This window comes from Bombus impatiens, unplaced genomic scaffold (genome assembly GCF_000188095.3).
Source record: "Bombus impatiens unplaced genomic scaffold, BIMP_2.2 scf_0382, whole genome shotgun sequence".
Classification (NCBI taxonomy): domain Eukaryota; kingdom Metazoa; phylum Arthropoda; class Insecta; order Hymenoptera; family Apidae; genus Bombus; species Bombus impatiens.
The window spans coordinates 781,820-796,199 of record NT_176801.1 but is presented as its reverse complement, the minus strand read 5'-3'; the positions used below and the strand labels follow the sequence as shown (position 1 = coordinate 796,199).

The 14,380-nt window shown below is 37.5% G+C and overlaps 2 protein-coding genes across 2 annotated transcripts in view; one reads left to right on the top strand and one right to left on the bottom strand.

The window, feature by feature from the left end:
* The window catches only part of LOC100743504 (C-terminal-binding protein), a gene marked incomplete in the record, with an annotated part of 5,122 nt that extends 4,321 nt beyond the window's left edge, over window positions 1-801 (top strand). The window contains 1 exon segment of the mRNA XM_033320979.1: window positions 1-801. Coding sequence (XP_033176870.1) covers window positions 1-116 — 116 coding nt within the window.
* Window positions 802-5,070: 4,269 nt separating this feature from the next.
* LOC100740828 (protein glass-like) lies at window positions 5,071-14,056 on the bottom strand. The gene is made up of 7 exons (XM_003489942.4): window positions 13,895-14,056; window positions 12,353-12,538; window positions 11,198-11,528; window positions 8,789-9,061; window positions 6,891-7,226; window positions 5,679-5,846; window positions 5,071-5,387 (listed from the first exon to the last, which is right to left on the bottom strand). Exons 2-7 carry the CDS (start codon window positions 12,414-12,416, stop codon window positions 5,222-5,224), a joined length of 1,338 nt encoding a protein of 445 aa, XP_003489990.1. The 5' UTR covers window positions 12,417-12,538; window positions 13,895-14,056; the 3' UTR covers window positions 5,071-5,221.
* Between the last annotated feature and the right edge of the window lie 324 nt (window positions 14,057-14,380).

The window sequence follows — 14,380 nt, the reverse complement described above, 5'->3', positions numbered from 1 at the left end:
GTGGGGCTGGAGGCCCTACTTCAGCTCCTCCTACTGCTGGATTAACCGGTATACCACACAGCATAGTGAGCGAGCCTGACCCCCGGCCAAGCCCACCTGCACCGAGCCCTCGTTGACCTTGAACCCCCGACGTCCACTCCAGCACCACCCTCCGATCTAATTTCCCTTAGCCATTCACACACGACCTCCGACGACAAATGGCCGATTGACTAACGTGTGTCGTGCACGATGTGCCCCAGAAATCTGTCCGCTGCTTCCGACGAACTCGAGGGAATCCATCCTTGAGAAAGAGTGAAATGAGAGAACGGGGGGTAGGCGGGAAGAAAGAGCGAGAGAAAGAGCGAGAGAAAGAAAGAACAAAATGAAGAAGAAGAAAACGCAATGGAGAGAGTGAATGAGTAGGAGAGAAAGATCGAGGTTTGCCTTGCTTTGAATTGCTACTGTGCGTGCGTTTAAAACGTGTGTTCTCCGGAGTGTACACGTGTTTTACGTACGTATCGATGTAGAGTATGCATGGCATGTGTGAATGGCGCGCGCATGTATGATGAGCTTGAGTCTGCGTTTGGTGGACTCCTGGAATAGTGCATTTGATGTAACATTGTGACCAAACCAAATACAGTTGGGCAGTAATGATGACAATTTATAAGATGTCGTGGCTAAAGGAGGAAATAACCAAACGGTGGGTAAGAATTCTCTGTGTCGTAATTTTGTATAATTCACTTCATACTTAACCGTACGTGACTTTAGACAACACAAATGATGACATAAAGAAAAAGCAAATACAAGGAAAATGAAGTTTCATTGATTTTTTGTTTTTGTGTTTTGTATTCTGTTTTTATCAAAGTTTAATCAAACTTTGGTCGATCAAGATTGGTAATTAGTTCCTCAGGCCCATGATCAGTTCTTCCTTTTATAATGATACCTGCAGCATCGAGAAGTACATTGGCTAGTCATAGAGTACAAATCAAACATGGGTGAACATTACATCTGGCACACAGTTGAAAAGCATATTAATGAGTTTAGCCTAAATATCCTGTATAAGTTTTATCAATGATATTTCGCTTCCAGTTAAATAGGTTTAACGTAGGGAATAAACAATTTCAGAATTTCTTATTTCGTATTTGCATTAGTTCCATTTGTAATTTTTGCGCTACATAATAGTTTAGTATTCCATGAAAACATCTAATACTATAAATAAAAGAAAAACCTCCCTGTTCGATATAAATATATATACATATATATATATACATATACATATATATATATATATATATATATATATACACAAAAACACACATACACACACACACACCGCATATATATATATACACTATATGTTTTAATCCTTCATATTCTTTCATTTCAAACATGAAACATGTTTTTAGCGAAGTCATGCATTATTTTGCCACACTGTATTTGGGTTCGCGCATGCTCTTTAGTTTTTGTTTCTAAATGAGAACCATACTCCCGAGAGCATATATATAAATATATAATTTGGCAACTTGAATAATTTTTACAAACTTCATTTCTTTCGTGGACGTTGTGACTCTCAGTGTTAGTATATTATATTAAAATGGAAAATGTAGTTGCTCACAGATACATTTTTATGTTTCACTTAAAGATCATGAAAATGCTGCGTGATAAAAGGAAAAGAAAAAAAAACAGGAATACGAAGTCAGTAGTATATCTTACCTGTGGTAAAAGTGGCTAAAAGTAACGAAGGAAATTGTAAAGAAATATGTAACCGTTGGGGCATTCTCAAGCGTGTGGTACATCACTATGTTGTTGATAGTACTAAATAGAACTTGGTAAAATCGAATGCCTGATTTATTCATATTTTTAAATGTCGATTACCGATACAAACAGACCTATTTCAATTGCCTTACGATATATATGTATGATCAAAGTAAGGTTTATTTGTCTTCACGCACCGATCGATAAAACAAATTAAAAATGTATTGAGAAACTCAGTAAAAGGAGAATGGTATTCGTGAGAAGGGGAGAAACTGTTCTTGATAATTGAAATTTTATAAATTCCGATTGTTCTAATTCTCCCAATTTTGTAAGTTTTCTTTTTATTTTACATGCGAAAATTTTGAAGTGCACATATAAATGCAAGATTGTTTAAGTTGCAGAAATATGAACTTTAGGGTTAAATATGATTTTTGTATTGTACATTGAGAATGATAGCGAATGGAAGATATATTTTTGAATGGGACATGATATGACTTTTGTAGATATAAAATTAGTTTCCTCCTTTTCACGAATGTTATTTACTGCTAAAAAAAACTTATTGGTGACGATAGGATCAGCGCGGGTGTATAGTAAAACGAATTGCTTCAATAAACTGAGAAAAACGTGTCGTCTTTAATTTTTGTGGCATCTATTTTTGTACTTTTTTCGAGTTACACTCATGAATGCCTTAACGTTCCGTAATTGAATGCAGCATCTTCATCCGAAGTGTTTAAATTCGTAAATAACGATAATAATAATAATAGGTAACATCGATAAGTGGCATTTTGATACAGAGTATTTTTGTGTTTTCTGAAAGGAACAAAAAACCACTTATTGTTTCAGAGAAGATAAACACCTATCGATTAGCGTTCTTTAAGTGAGTGAGATTGTGTACGGAAGAAAGAGAGAACGAAAGAACACACGAGCGAAAGGTAGTACGAACAGAGACAAGTTTTATTAATTGATAATTATAATATGATTAATTATTGTATTAAGTAAAGTAAAAATGCGATGTTACGAAAACTTGAATATATTATCGAAAGATGAATCATTAAAAGAAAAAAAAAAAAACGAAAAAAAAGATGAAAGAAAGGACAAAATGGACAATTTTTTGAGAAAAAGATTATTAAAAACGATGATAATAATTAAATAAAAAAGAAAAAAGAGAAAAAAAATGAAGAATATGAAAAATCTATTTTAGAGACACACATATCTATTCGGTTGTTTTTTTTGTATCATTTCGTTTATCGGAGAGAAAGTAAAATTTATCGCGATGGTTAATCGTCGTCATGTATAATTGCGGATCGTCGTAATGGCGTTGGTTATTAATTTTAGACGCCATTTCGGAATTGTCGTGCGGTTGTAAAGAGCGTTCAACTCTCCAACACACTGCGTGTCCGTATTTCAAGAGGAGTGCAAATATTGTGAGAAGAAAAGTGATATATATATATATATATATGTATCACTTATATATATATATATCATATATAGGTATAGACGATTAGTTCTTCAGTTTCTCAGTGATCGATACATATGTATATTACGTCGGATGAAAGGATTTTTTCTTTTCTTCTTTTTTTTTTTTTTTTCTTAATATTATTTAGTCATTCGGAAGACAAAAATAGACTGAGTTGTTTGGTATTATTCATCGATGCTTTTGGGTTGAATATGCACCTTACACGAGCTTTTGCTTCGAAGCTTTCACAAGCGAATGACGAACCATTCCAACTGTTGTAAAGATCAAATTACCGAACAACACTTGATCGATAAATATGAGACGATGTAGGAGTGAGAGAGCGAGCGAGCGAGCAAGCAAGCGAGAGAGAGAGAGAGAGAGAGAGAGAGAGAGAAAGAAAGAAGAAATGAAAACATAAAGCATCACAGAGACACATACAGTGTGACAGAGATGACATTATACAGTTCTAAATAGAGATACGCTACGTACACGCTACACGTGGTACGTTTGTCGCGTGACGAGATGGTCCAAAAAGCTGCAGGTTTGTTTAGAGGACTTCGATATAGAGAATCGGGGGTCAGCTCGTCCCTGCAACAAGTCGTACCGGTACATAACGTAGGAACATTATACATACGTTTTCTTTCTTTTCTTTTTCAAGAATATTATTACTTATAAATACATCATTATATATATATATATGAAGAAAGAACGAGAGCGTGAGCGAGAGAATTTTGACGAATGAATAGGAGATACTACTCTAAATGATGGAGAGAGCTGTTTTTATATAGTTTTAATTGTGAAGAGAGGTAAATTAATGCGAGGATTCATGAACCAATATCTACGCACTTAATTACCAACTAGCCGGCGAATATGAAGCCTCCTTTTCCCCCCCTTCTGTCTACGAGAAAGTATGTGGGTCCTGATGCTGTGGGATTACAAACAAAAAAGAACTCACATATTCATTCATCCGTTTTTAATTAGTCGTTCTCATACGAATATTCTATATATATTATATATTAATATATATAATATATATATATGTGTATAAATACATTATATATATATATATTATATATAGAGAGAGGTCGTTCTTTTTTCTTTCTTTTTTTTTTTTGTCCGATGGAAATGGCGCCAAAACACCTTCGTTTTACAATGACGAAAAAGAAGCAAACTGAGAAAGAAAAAGCCACATAATGAAAATTGAAGATGGTGAAAACAGCAACATTAATATTATAATTAATAATAATTATAATAAATACAATATTTGTACAATAATCAACGGTGCTGTGGTGGATGCTGTAGGTCTAAATCTGCGATACCCTGTTAACCTATCCCTGACCTATTTGTAAACAATTCCTGAACGTATAAGTGAACGAACAAGAAATTTCGCGGGTGCATACTTTCTAAAATTATAACGATGCCGATACATTTCGTTTTTTATTTCCTTCGATTTAATGTTCCGATTCAGGAGGTGATGATGATGATGATGACGACGATGATGATGATGATGATGATGATGATGATGATGATGATGATGATGGTGATGATGATGTTGGCGAGGATGATGATAATGATGATGATTGATGATGGTGATGATGATTGATGATGATGATAATGGTAATGATGATGATGATGATGTGTATATATATGTATATATGATATATATACATATACATATACTCACACACACACACACACACACATATATATATATATGCATATATGTATATATATATAATGAATTCTTGATGAGTTCCTAATGCCAAATATAACACATATTGTGATTATTACTTGTCTTGTGTATCGTTTAAAAAAATATTCAAATGTAAGCCCTTAAATAACCAAGTGTTCGCACGAACGCTTTGCAAATTTGAGTCAGTCAGGAAGCAGAACTCTATTGAGAGTATCAACATTCGTCGCAGTTATTTTATTTTACATTTTCGCCGGTAAACTCGAGCCAAGTTGAATCACAGGTATTCGACAACATCGCGGTAGAACACGATTGTTATCGATAATCGATATTGAGCTGTGTCACGTTAGAGAACCGCCATGGACTCTCATATGCCTGTTCAGATTACCGCTTTGGCTAAACCTCAGCAAGCACAACTTACACTGATATGGTTTCTCGCCAGAATGAATACGAAGATGTTTGGTTAATGTAGAACTATCCGAGAATGCCTTTTTGCAGAATCGACATCTGGAATAAAAGAGAATTGGCGATTATAAAAGGTAAATCGATCAATTGGATTGCAAAACGTAATACAACATTGTTTAACGTAATTATGTCGATAATCGTCGACTTGGAAGTAATTTATATGAATTTAGAAGAAATAATTTTGTATAATATAAGAAATGTCATTGCAGATTTTTATACTTTTCTGCATGCGATAAGATACAAATACTTCCAAGTAATGATATGTGCCGGTTTTAAGCGGCACGCGTTGTGCCACGGGTGAATAAATAATCCATATAACGTGGTACAACACACCTATACGGACGTTCTCCCGAGTGCGTTCTCATATGTGTGGTTACGGAACTGCTTTGCGAAAATCTCCGATCACACACTGGACATCGAAATGGTTTTTCTCCCGAATGAGTTCTTGCATGGGCAGTTAAATTCGCGGCTTGACTAAATGCCTTGGAGCACGCGTGACACCTAAAAAATGTAAATCTTGAGACATTTTGTAAATATAAAATAATATTAGTAAAATTATCGCATAAAAGAATCCGAATTCTATGGTTTCATAGGAAGATAATTTTGATATATCGATCTATTATATACATATGTAATTGAAACGATTTTATTTCGTCACTGTGACATCATCTTCAAGTGGAAAATTTATTATAGTGGAAAAAATATTTTTATTTTTCATACGGAGCATTAAATTTTGGTTGTAGGAGAACCATGTTATTATGCCAATATAGTGATTATTGGTAGCAGTAACGAGTTTTTGTCAGTTTGTAATTCCATCGTTCTATTGAAAATTGAAGTACTGGAATTGCGACGAACGATTTATAGGAAGAACGACTGTAAGTATTTTGTCTAAAGAATTTGTGAACTAATTGTATTTAAATTTAAGAGAAAGAAGAAAAAAGATGGTAGTCTCGTTAAGTATGTGACGTTTTCGAAGGTTCGATTTCGATACGATGAAAGTTTTGAACCTAACCTAAAGTAACGATGGGAACGATGGGGTACTGTCGCGAATACTGTTCGAACAACAGAAGTAAATATTTATGGTCTAAAGTATTTTTGATAACATCGATTAGAATAAATCTTTTATCAATATTTGAAAGTATCTATATTTGAAAGTTATAGAATTTAATCGAACTTTCATATCGACTCTATTAACCCTGCAACAAGATAATAACATAATATTATACACTTTCAGATGCTTTTCAATGTGATATTTACTGGATTTAAATTGTTTCATCTGTGATTGTGCATTCGTGATCGATGAAATCTATACAGAACAGTATAATCCCAGCATAGTGACAATAATAAATCTTTGTACAATGATAAGTAAAATTGCCAACGCGTAGAATATCTCGTTTGATATATATCTCTGAATCGGTATCGTTTCGAGAGGTTCTCTTATAATAAATTTCTAATTACTGCTGTAAATCGGTGAACGGAATAAAACGACCAACCTTTATCGATCGAATGTTATCGAGCGATAAGCGAAGCGGATTCACCACTAACCTAAACGGTTTCTCCCCAGAGTGCGTTCTAAGATGCGTCTTGAGGGTGCTGGGTCGCGCATACGACTTGCCGCAAATTCGGCATAGGTTAGGTCTGCCATTGTCGTCGGGTGTGACTGGGTTCCCGGTGGCGCCTATGCACAGAGCATGCTCACTGGACAATTGCAGCCTGGAATGGCCGTGCGCCGGGGGATGAGAATGAGGATGGGTACTGGTGCCGATCAGACTATTGGCCGGGGGTTGATTCACCCTTGCCTGCTGCTCCACAGGATTATACTGCTGGGCGGGACTTAACAGGGGTTCCACGCCCCATGCCGACGAATAGCTTTGCTCGTACCTACGCACACAACCGTGAATTTCAGAATAGCTCGGCTTTTACACCCTCTTAGATGCGCACCCTCTCCGTCGAGCAAAATGGCGAAGGGCTGTCTGGCTTCGAAGAGAAATATTACTACTACGAGCTACTTCACAAAAGGTATATCGAAATGGTGAGATGAAATTGTATTTTTGAAAAAATGCTGTCGAAAATAATCGAAAGGCTGCCTTGGTCAAGTGAATTTTGTTGTAATATAAGATGTTTAAGAGATTCTCATGTATCAAATTCTTATTATAAAAACACCTATTTATTTAGGTAATTTATTTAGGTAATAATACGAATTGCACGATAATCATACGAACTAGATGTTTAATAAGAAAGTACCTTTCCTATTTCTTATATTTATTTTGTTATTTTTAATAGTTTGATCGTCTTAAAAATTGTGGTTTCTCTTTTTGTCTATATAGTTTTTAGCTACGTATTTCGATAATTGATAAAGCAAACGCATGGTATTTTAGGAAATTTTTATATCGTAAAAGGAAAGACAACAGAATTGCTATATAATAAAACTGGTTGAATTGTTTAAATCGTTGTGTTATGCGAGTTTCTGTGTTTGTGTTTTTCCAAGCAAATAGTAAAAAGCTTTATAAAACAATCAGATTCTTTGTATCGCAACAATTTCAACAAAAATCACGTAATTTAGAAGAATAGAGTATCGGTTCACCTTACGATTCTTATGGCTTCCAATAAAGTGTCGATTTCTATGAAACAGTGCCGCTACGAATATGGTTCGATTCAGAAAATGTTCGTACTCGCCGCTCTATTTCTAGGCAACGAAAAAGATTCCAACAAAATAAAACGATAACGAATATTATTTCATAACGATTATTCTCTAAATTCTACGACCCCTTTCATATGAAAAAATAGCAATATTTTATAAAGTCTAATTTCACGATTGAAACAAGTATTTAAAATACTACAATTCTTATATATTTATTTGTATCAGATTGAATATTTTCGTTGAAACGAATTTTGAAACTTATTTTCCTAAGGATATTGAAAATTAATAGAGACCGATATTACATGTTTTAAGGATTTTAGATAAAACTATAAACGACATTCAAATTTTATATGAAATATTAAACAAAGGAGAATGATAAAAAATTGTGGAAATCGAGATCCTTCCGATACTTGAAGTTTTAATTTTTAATTATAATCTTCTATCGTAATTAATTGTAATTGTATTTTATATCTTACATTACGACGTACAGATGACGCGAATGAAATAACAGTTTTATATTAATATTATAGCGAAATACGTTCAATTTGTAGTGAATGTTGGCGGATGTGTTAATGGTTGGAGCGGCAGCGTGTAAGGAGAAAGCGATTGGATTGGTTTCGATGATTTGGAAAGGTAGAAATTGAAAATTTCCTATTTTGAAACCGAAGAGCAATGTTTTTATCAGTCGTAAAGACACGGATCGTTAAAGATACAAATGGAGGATAAGCGTTAGCGTGGAAAATAAAAGTTTGATCATTTTCTACTGGCTCGTTAAAATAAATACAAATAAAACGATACTCACCCAGAGTGCATGTTCATGTTCATGGTCATATTCATAGAAACGTTCACAGACATGGCTGGTGTAGACGCGTAATGCGTGGGTGGGACAGGTGGGCCAAGATTTTGAGTATAATCTTGAGAATAATGATGACTCGATCCTGCCGTGGAGTAGTATCCGCCGGTAGGACTTCCAGGATGGACCACCGCATGTTTTAACGATAGTAACACGTCCGCCACACCTTCCCCGTTCGCGTTGCTCGTTCTCGGCGCACATTCTCCTCTGGTGCAACCCCAACTGCAAGGACGCTTAAAGATTACAAGGTATATCGAATACAACGTTACAATCATTTTTACGCTACATGCCACTCCATATTCCGTTTTCTGTTTCTTGTCTCGCGTCCATCGTTACGTCCATCGTTAATCCCGCTAACGTAGTGGCTACAAAAATTACTTGCTCGTACATGCTTATTTTCTAATCATATAAAAGTACATATTACTATACGATACGTTAATTGTTACAGTTGCATCCAACTAGCTAGTATATAAATCCACCGATAAACGTACTAGCGTACTAATAGTTTCTGTAGCCACTGTATAATATTTTTCGAACAGAGGAGAACGAATCGAACGTATCGAAAACCTAAGGTCGCTAAAGTCGATTATCCTGGTTAACAAGTGGCTCCAATTATTCGCTTTTAGAGAAATCGAAATGTTTGTTTAATATGAAATATATAATAGAAAACGTGTTGGATAGACGAGGAGGTGCACGAAATTTTTGCAACTATTATGGTCGTTGTGCAACCCGGTTGGCGAACAAGGGTATAATTTTTTACGAGCGTCTGCCAGACAACGAATTCAGATAAAATTTGTTGCCTATTCGATGTCGAACGCTGTACATATCGAAGAACGAGGAGAGTGAGAAAGCTGTCGTTTTTGAAAAAGGCAATATTAAATTTCACGCATCGATAAAAAGTAGGTGAACCTTACCTAGCATCACTTACGTTACATATCTACATTCACAGAACGATCATTATTTATTCCGATTTTTATCATTTTACTTACCGACTTCTTCTAATGACATCAAACGAGATATAGGAAAAGTTTACGGAAACTAGGAACAATTTATTACTACATAAGATGGCAAGTTCTTCGAGAAAGATAATTAAATTAAGATATTATCGAAGAAAAGACTCTATTAAAATAAAAACGTATACATAGGATTTGAAATTTTCTTAAACTTGGCTACAAACTATCCAAACAATTCGATATTTCCATTATTTTTTTCCTTTTTTCTTTTTCTTTTCTTTTTTAGTTGAAACGTTTGCGTGCTTCGTTGTTTGTTAATATCAAATCTGTTTCGAACGAAATATTCGGACGTATCGGCGTTGAATTGAAATATATCGTCAGATATATTCTATCCGTTTGTTTATTTTTACCGATCCGGTAAACCGGTTGACTCTTTAGTCCCGTGTATGCAACGATCGATTCCAAGTGGAAACGCGTAACATTAGTCAGACCAGGACGCATGGCGGTTCACGTACGGGCGAAATAACTGATATTTTAGGAAATAATCGTAAAGATTGTGGAGGATTGATCGTTGATAGGTGGAGCGAAATATTTCTGTCGCGGTCCGTCGAATATATTTTGAATAAATGAATAAATAAACAAATTATTTACAGCCGAATTCGCGAGTCGTTGGTACAAATACAAGTGGCGGAATAAATACTCGTTGATGCTCTTCGATACTGTTATACTGTGATACTGTAACGAAGAGTAGAGAACTATACAAAGGCCGCAGAGGAAAATCACAATAAATCGTATTTTACGTTTCTTACATGCAGGCAATTTTGAAACTCGTCGCACGTTGTAGATGAAGCCTAAATAGTCGAAGGTATCCTTCCGTTTATATATGTTTTGAAATACTTGAAAAATGTCTGTCGCGGCGATTAAACTGCAGATTTTTGTACATTTATGGGGGAAAAACACGCAGCATGCACATAACGTGTAAGAACATTACTTGTGCCGAATCTCGTTCTCCTCGTTACTCTCGCTCCGACGGATGTTTAAAAGACCAAACAACGTTCTAATAAAATCTCTTTCTAACAAAAAAAAAAAGGTTGAAACGAAGAATCATCGTTTCGTTTCTTTTTTTTTCAGATATAAGGAATTAAAGATATAAGAATATAAGGAAGGAAAGAAGGTGGCGGCAAATTTTTTACCAAACTCGTTACGCTATTCGATACGCTATTTTAGCGTATTCATATTTGTAACAGAAGTAGCGGTATGTTTATAATAGAGCGAAAAGTATGCACGAAAGGAAACAAACGTTGCGAAGCAGAGACGACGACGAGTGGACAAATTTCTAGAGATCGGAGCGAAAAAGGTGGAACAACGAATGGAACGAGGAGAGAGAGATTTTCCTGCCACTTACTTGTAGGTTGCCGAGCATGGGCTGAAGAGACCAGGAGGTAACGGGTCCAAGTCCAGCGGTGGCAATGGAAAACCAGCCATATCGTCGACCCAGAAGCTCGCTCCAAACTCGCTGACCACTTGGCTCTGTCCGGAATTTTGGATGTGTTGCGTTTGATCAGCGCCAATGTCTTGCGGAGAATTTTGCAGATCCTGTAGACGAAGCGTGCCCTGCAGTGCACCCAGAGTCTCTTCGTTTTGATTATCCGTTAAGGTGTCTTCGGTGGACAGGACACCGAGAGACCCGGTGCACAGGCCGGAAGGTATGGTGGCCTCGATACTTCCTACCGAACCTACGGGCAGAAGAGACGTTCGATTAAATCGAATTAGGAAGACGACGCTATTTGAAAAAATAAGTCCGAATCTCGTAGATTGTGATCCCGGTGATTCGGATTTAAGCGAAATGGCAAGCTAATTTTTCAAACTCGCTTGTCGCTAAAATCGAAATGGAAAATTACGATGCTTTCGGATCGTGAAATTTCAACTTTGTGTATCGTTAAACGTAACTGTAAGATCGAAGTTTTTAGATAAAGTTCAACTAGACGGAGTTTATCGTGAAACGATCTAGCGATATCGTTTCTGTCGTTTTCGTATCGTAAGCGTGGTAAGTGTATCGATGTTGGAAAATATGGCTAATAGAAAATCGTCTAACTTGATTATTTTGCAGTTTGAAGAGAGATTATGGGAGAGGTGGCGAGAGAGAACGCGAGAGATATCGAGTAACCGTCGATCGTAAAGATTCTTCTGCTGAAATCTTCGGTCAAGATTCACGGATGATTGGCAGAAAGATAAACGACGAGTTTACGAGCATCTGTATCGTTCTGTAACGCGTTATCCTGCAACGTGCGAGAAAGAATATGTAAAAGTCCGACGCAAGGTGGAACATGGAAGGAAAACGCGGAATGCTGGTCGCAGGAACGAAAATAAAGAACACGCGAAGAAGGAGGACGTTGGCAAAGTCACTTGGTAAAATCGTAGATAACCGCTAAGATATGTCGTGTTTCGTAAGAATAAGAAAAGAAAGGTCGCATCGGTTTCTTCGAGTGTCGAGTCTCGCGTCTCGTATACGATATATAGCAGTGAAAATGAATTCGCAGTCAGGGACACTGTGGCTCACCTGTGCCAAGGGTGTACGGCGGTTCGGAGGTGTTCACCGTGTGATGATTCTGCAGAAACTCCATCTCTGCGAAATTTCTGGTCGTAGCCGCCCTTAGAGACACCCCCTTCCCCCGCCTCTCTCGACAAAATACACGGACGGATTGCCTCCTCTCTGTAGAGACGTGGTCCAGCCCCTCTGGTCTCCCTAGCAACCGCACATTGCTCCATGAGTATGACCGATTTCTTTATCAATATTTTTCGCGATATTTCCACCGTTGCCGCCGCCGTCGCCGCTGCCGCCACCGCCACCGCCACTTTCTCGATTGCCGATAAAATATCGCGAAAAAATATTCGTCGATATTTTCTTTTCGATACTCGTCTCTATAATTCGCTCTATCGTTCGTTCTGTCGTTCGTTCTGTCGTTCGTTCTGTCGTTCGTTCTGTCGTTCGTTCTGTCGTTCGTTCTGTCGTTCGTTCTGTCGTTCGTTCTGTCGTTCGTTCTGTCGTTCGTTCTGTCGTTCGTTCTGTCGTTCGTTCTGTCGTTCGTTCTGTCGTTCGTTCTGTCGTTCGTTCTGTCGTTCGTTCTGTCGTTCGTTCTGTCGTTCGTTCTGTCGTTCGTTCTGTCGTTCGTTCTGTCGTTCGTTCTGTCGTTCGTTCTGTCGTTCGTTCTGTCGTTCGTTCTGTCGTTCGTTCTGTCGTTCGTTCTGTCGTTCGTTCTGTCGTTCGTTCTGTCGTTCGTTCTGTCGTTCGTTCTGTCGTTCGTTCTGTCGTTCGTTCTGTCGTTCGTTCTGTCGTTCGTTCTGTCGTTCGTTCTGTCGTTCGTTCTGTCGTTCGTTCTGTCGTTCGTTCTGTCGTTCGTTCTGTCGTACGTTCTGTCGTTCGCTTTCGAACGTTCGTTCCTTATTTCCGTATTTTCTTTCTTTCCTTTTATATTTTAGAAAATTCTCATCCAGTTTGTTGGAGATAACGCGTACCGCGAGACAAGTCGGAGAACGGCGAGTCGCTTTTCTTTCGAACGATCGTCAGTTTCGAAACGATACGACGTCGACGATATCGTTGACGCGGTATATCGAGAGCAACGGCATGGAACGATAGACGAAATATTTGAAGGCGGTTTTCGAAAATTGCCCGTTTACGCGTTACGGGCGTATTCGAGGCTCGATGCTTTAGAAATCGCGAATTCGACGATCGAATATATTTTTTTCGAAGATCGGAAAATAAAATAAAGCTAGGAAACGAAAGATATAAGAAGCTTGATAAACCGACTACTGGTCAAACCACAAACACGACTAAATAGTTTTACCATATATATCGTTACGTACGAACGTTCATTTTTTAGCGATCGCATCGATCGCGTTTCCAGCGTTTTTCCAGTTTCTTTGAATTCGTTCGAAAAGTTATTCGAGAGATCGTAGTACTCGGTAACGTAACTTTATAACGCGATTGTTCGAGAGAGCAAAGGAGATGAGCGAAAAAATGAGCGAAAATTCATGAATGACTTTTTATGAATGGCTGAAAGGAAAATGCACGTGCATATGGACCGAGCTTATAGAAGAGTACCTTTATGGCTTGGAAGACCTGCCGGTTTCCTCTAAAGGCTTCTGCAGAAAATCTGCCAGATATTTTCATTCATAGCCTGAAAACCATGTGCATGTTGCCACGTGATTCGATTCTCCATATCCAGCGATTCGAACGATCATCGATCGTCGATCGATGCGGGAAATTTGCGTTTCGTCGATTCTCTTGGCGCGGGAAAATGGCCTTCCGCTTTCTTCCCTACGAAACTTATCCTTTTACCCGCTTCCCCTCGCACGACTAACGATTACCGACTACGAACTACGACAAGTATCTGGTATTCGTTACACCGTTTTTTTAAGATCGGCGGAAAGACTCGGCTTTCAAACTCTTCGTTCGAAACACTGCCTCCGACTTTGAAACTGAAACTCGCCTGCACGGTTAACAATTTCCAAAAAACTTAACAGGTGTACGATATTTGCGCCGTTCGTTCGACGCGATCGTCTGAATCCGAGTCATCGCTTTCGCACG

Excerpts from the sequence above, each read along its gene's own strand:
- LOC100740828 (XM_003489942.4), bottom strand. The coding sequence starts at position 12,416 with ATGGAGTTTCTGCAGAATCATCACACGGTGAACACCTCCGAACCGCCG. Across the intron at positions 11,529-12,352 it reads GCCGTACACCCTTGGCACAG|GTTCGGTAGGAAGTATCGAG; the intron begins GTGAGCCACAGT and ends TTCTGCCCGTAG. Across the intron at positions 5,388-5,678 it reads TCGGGAGAACGTCCGTATAG|ATGTCGATTCTGCAAAAAGG; the intron begins GTGTGTTGTACC and ends CTTTTATTCCAG.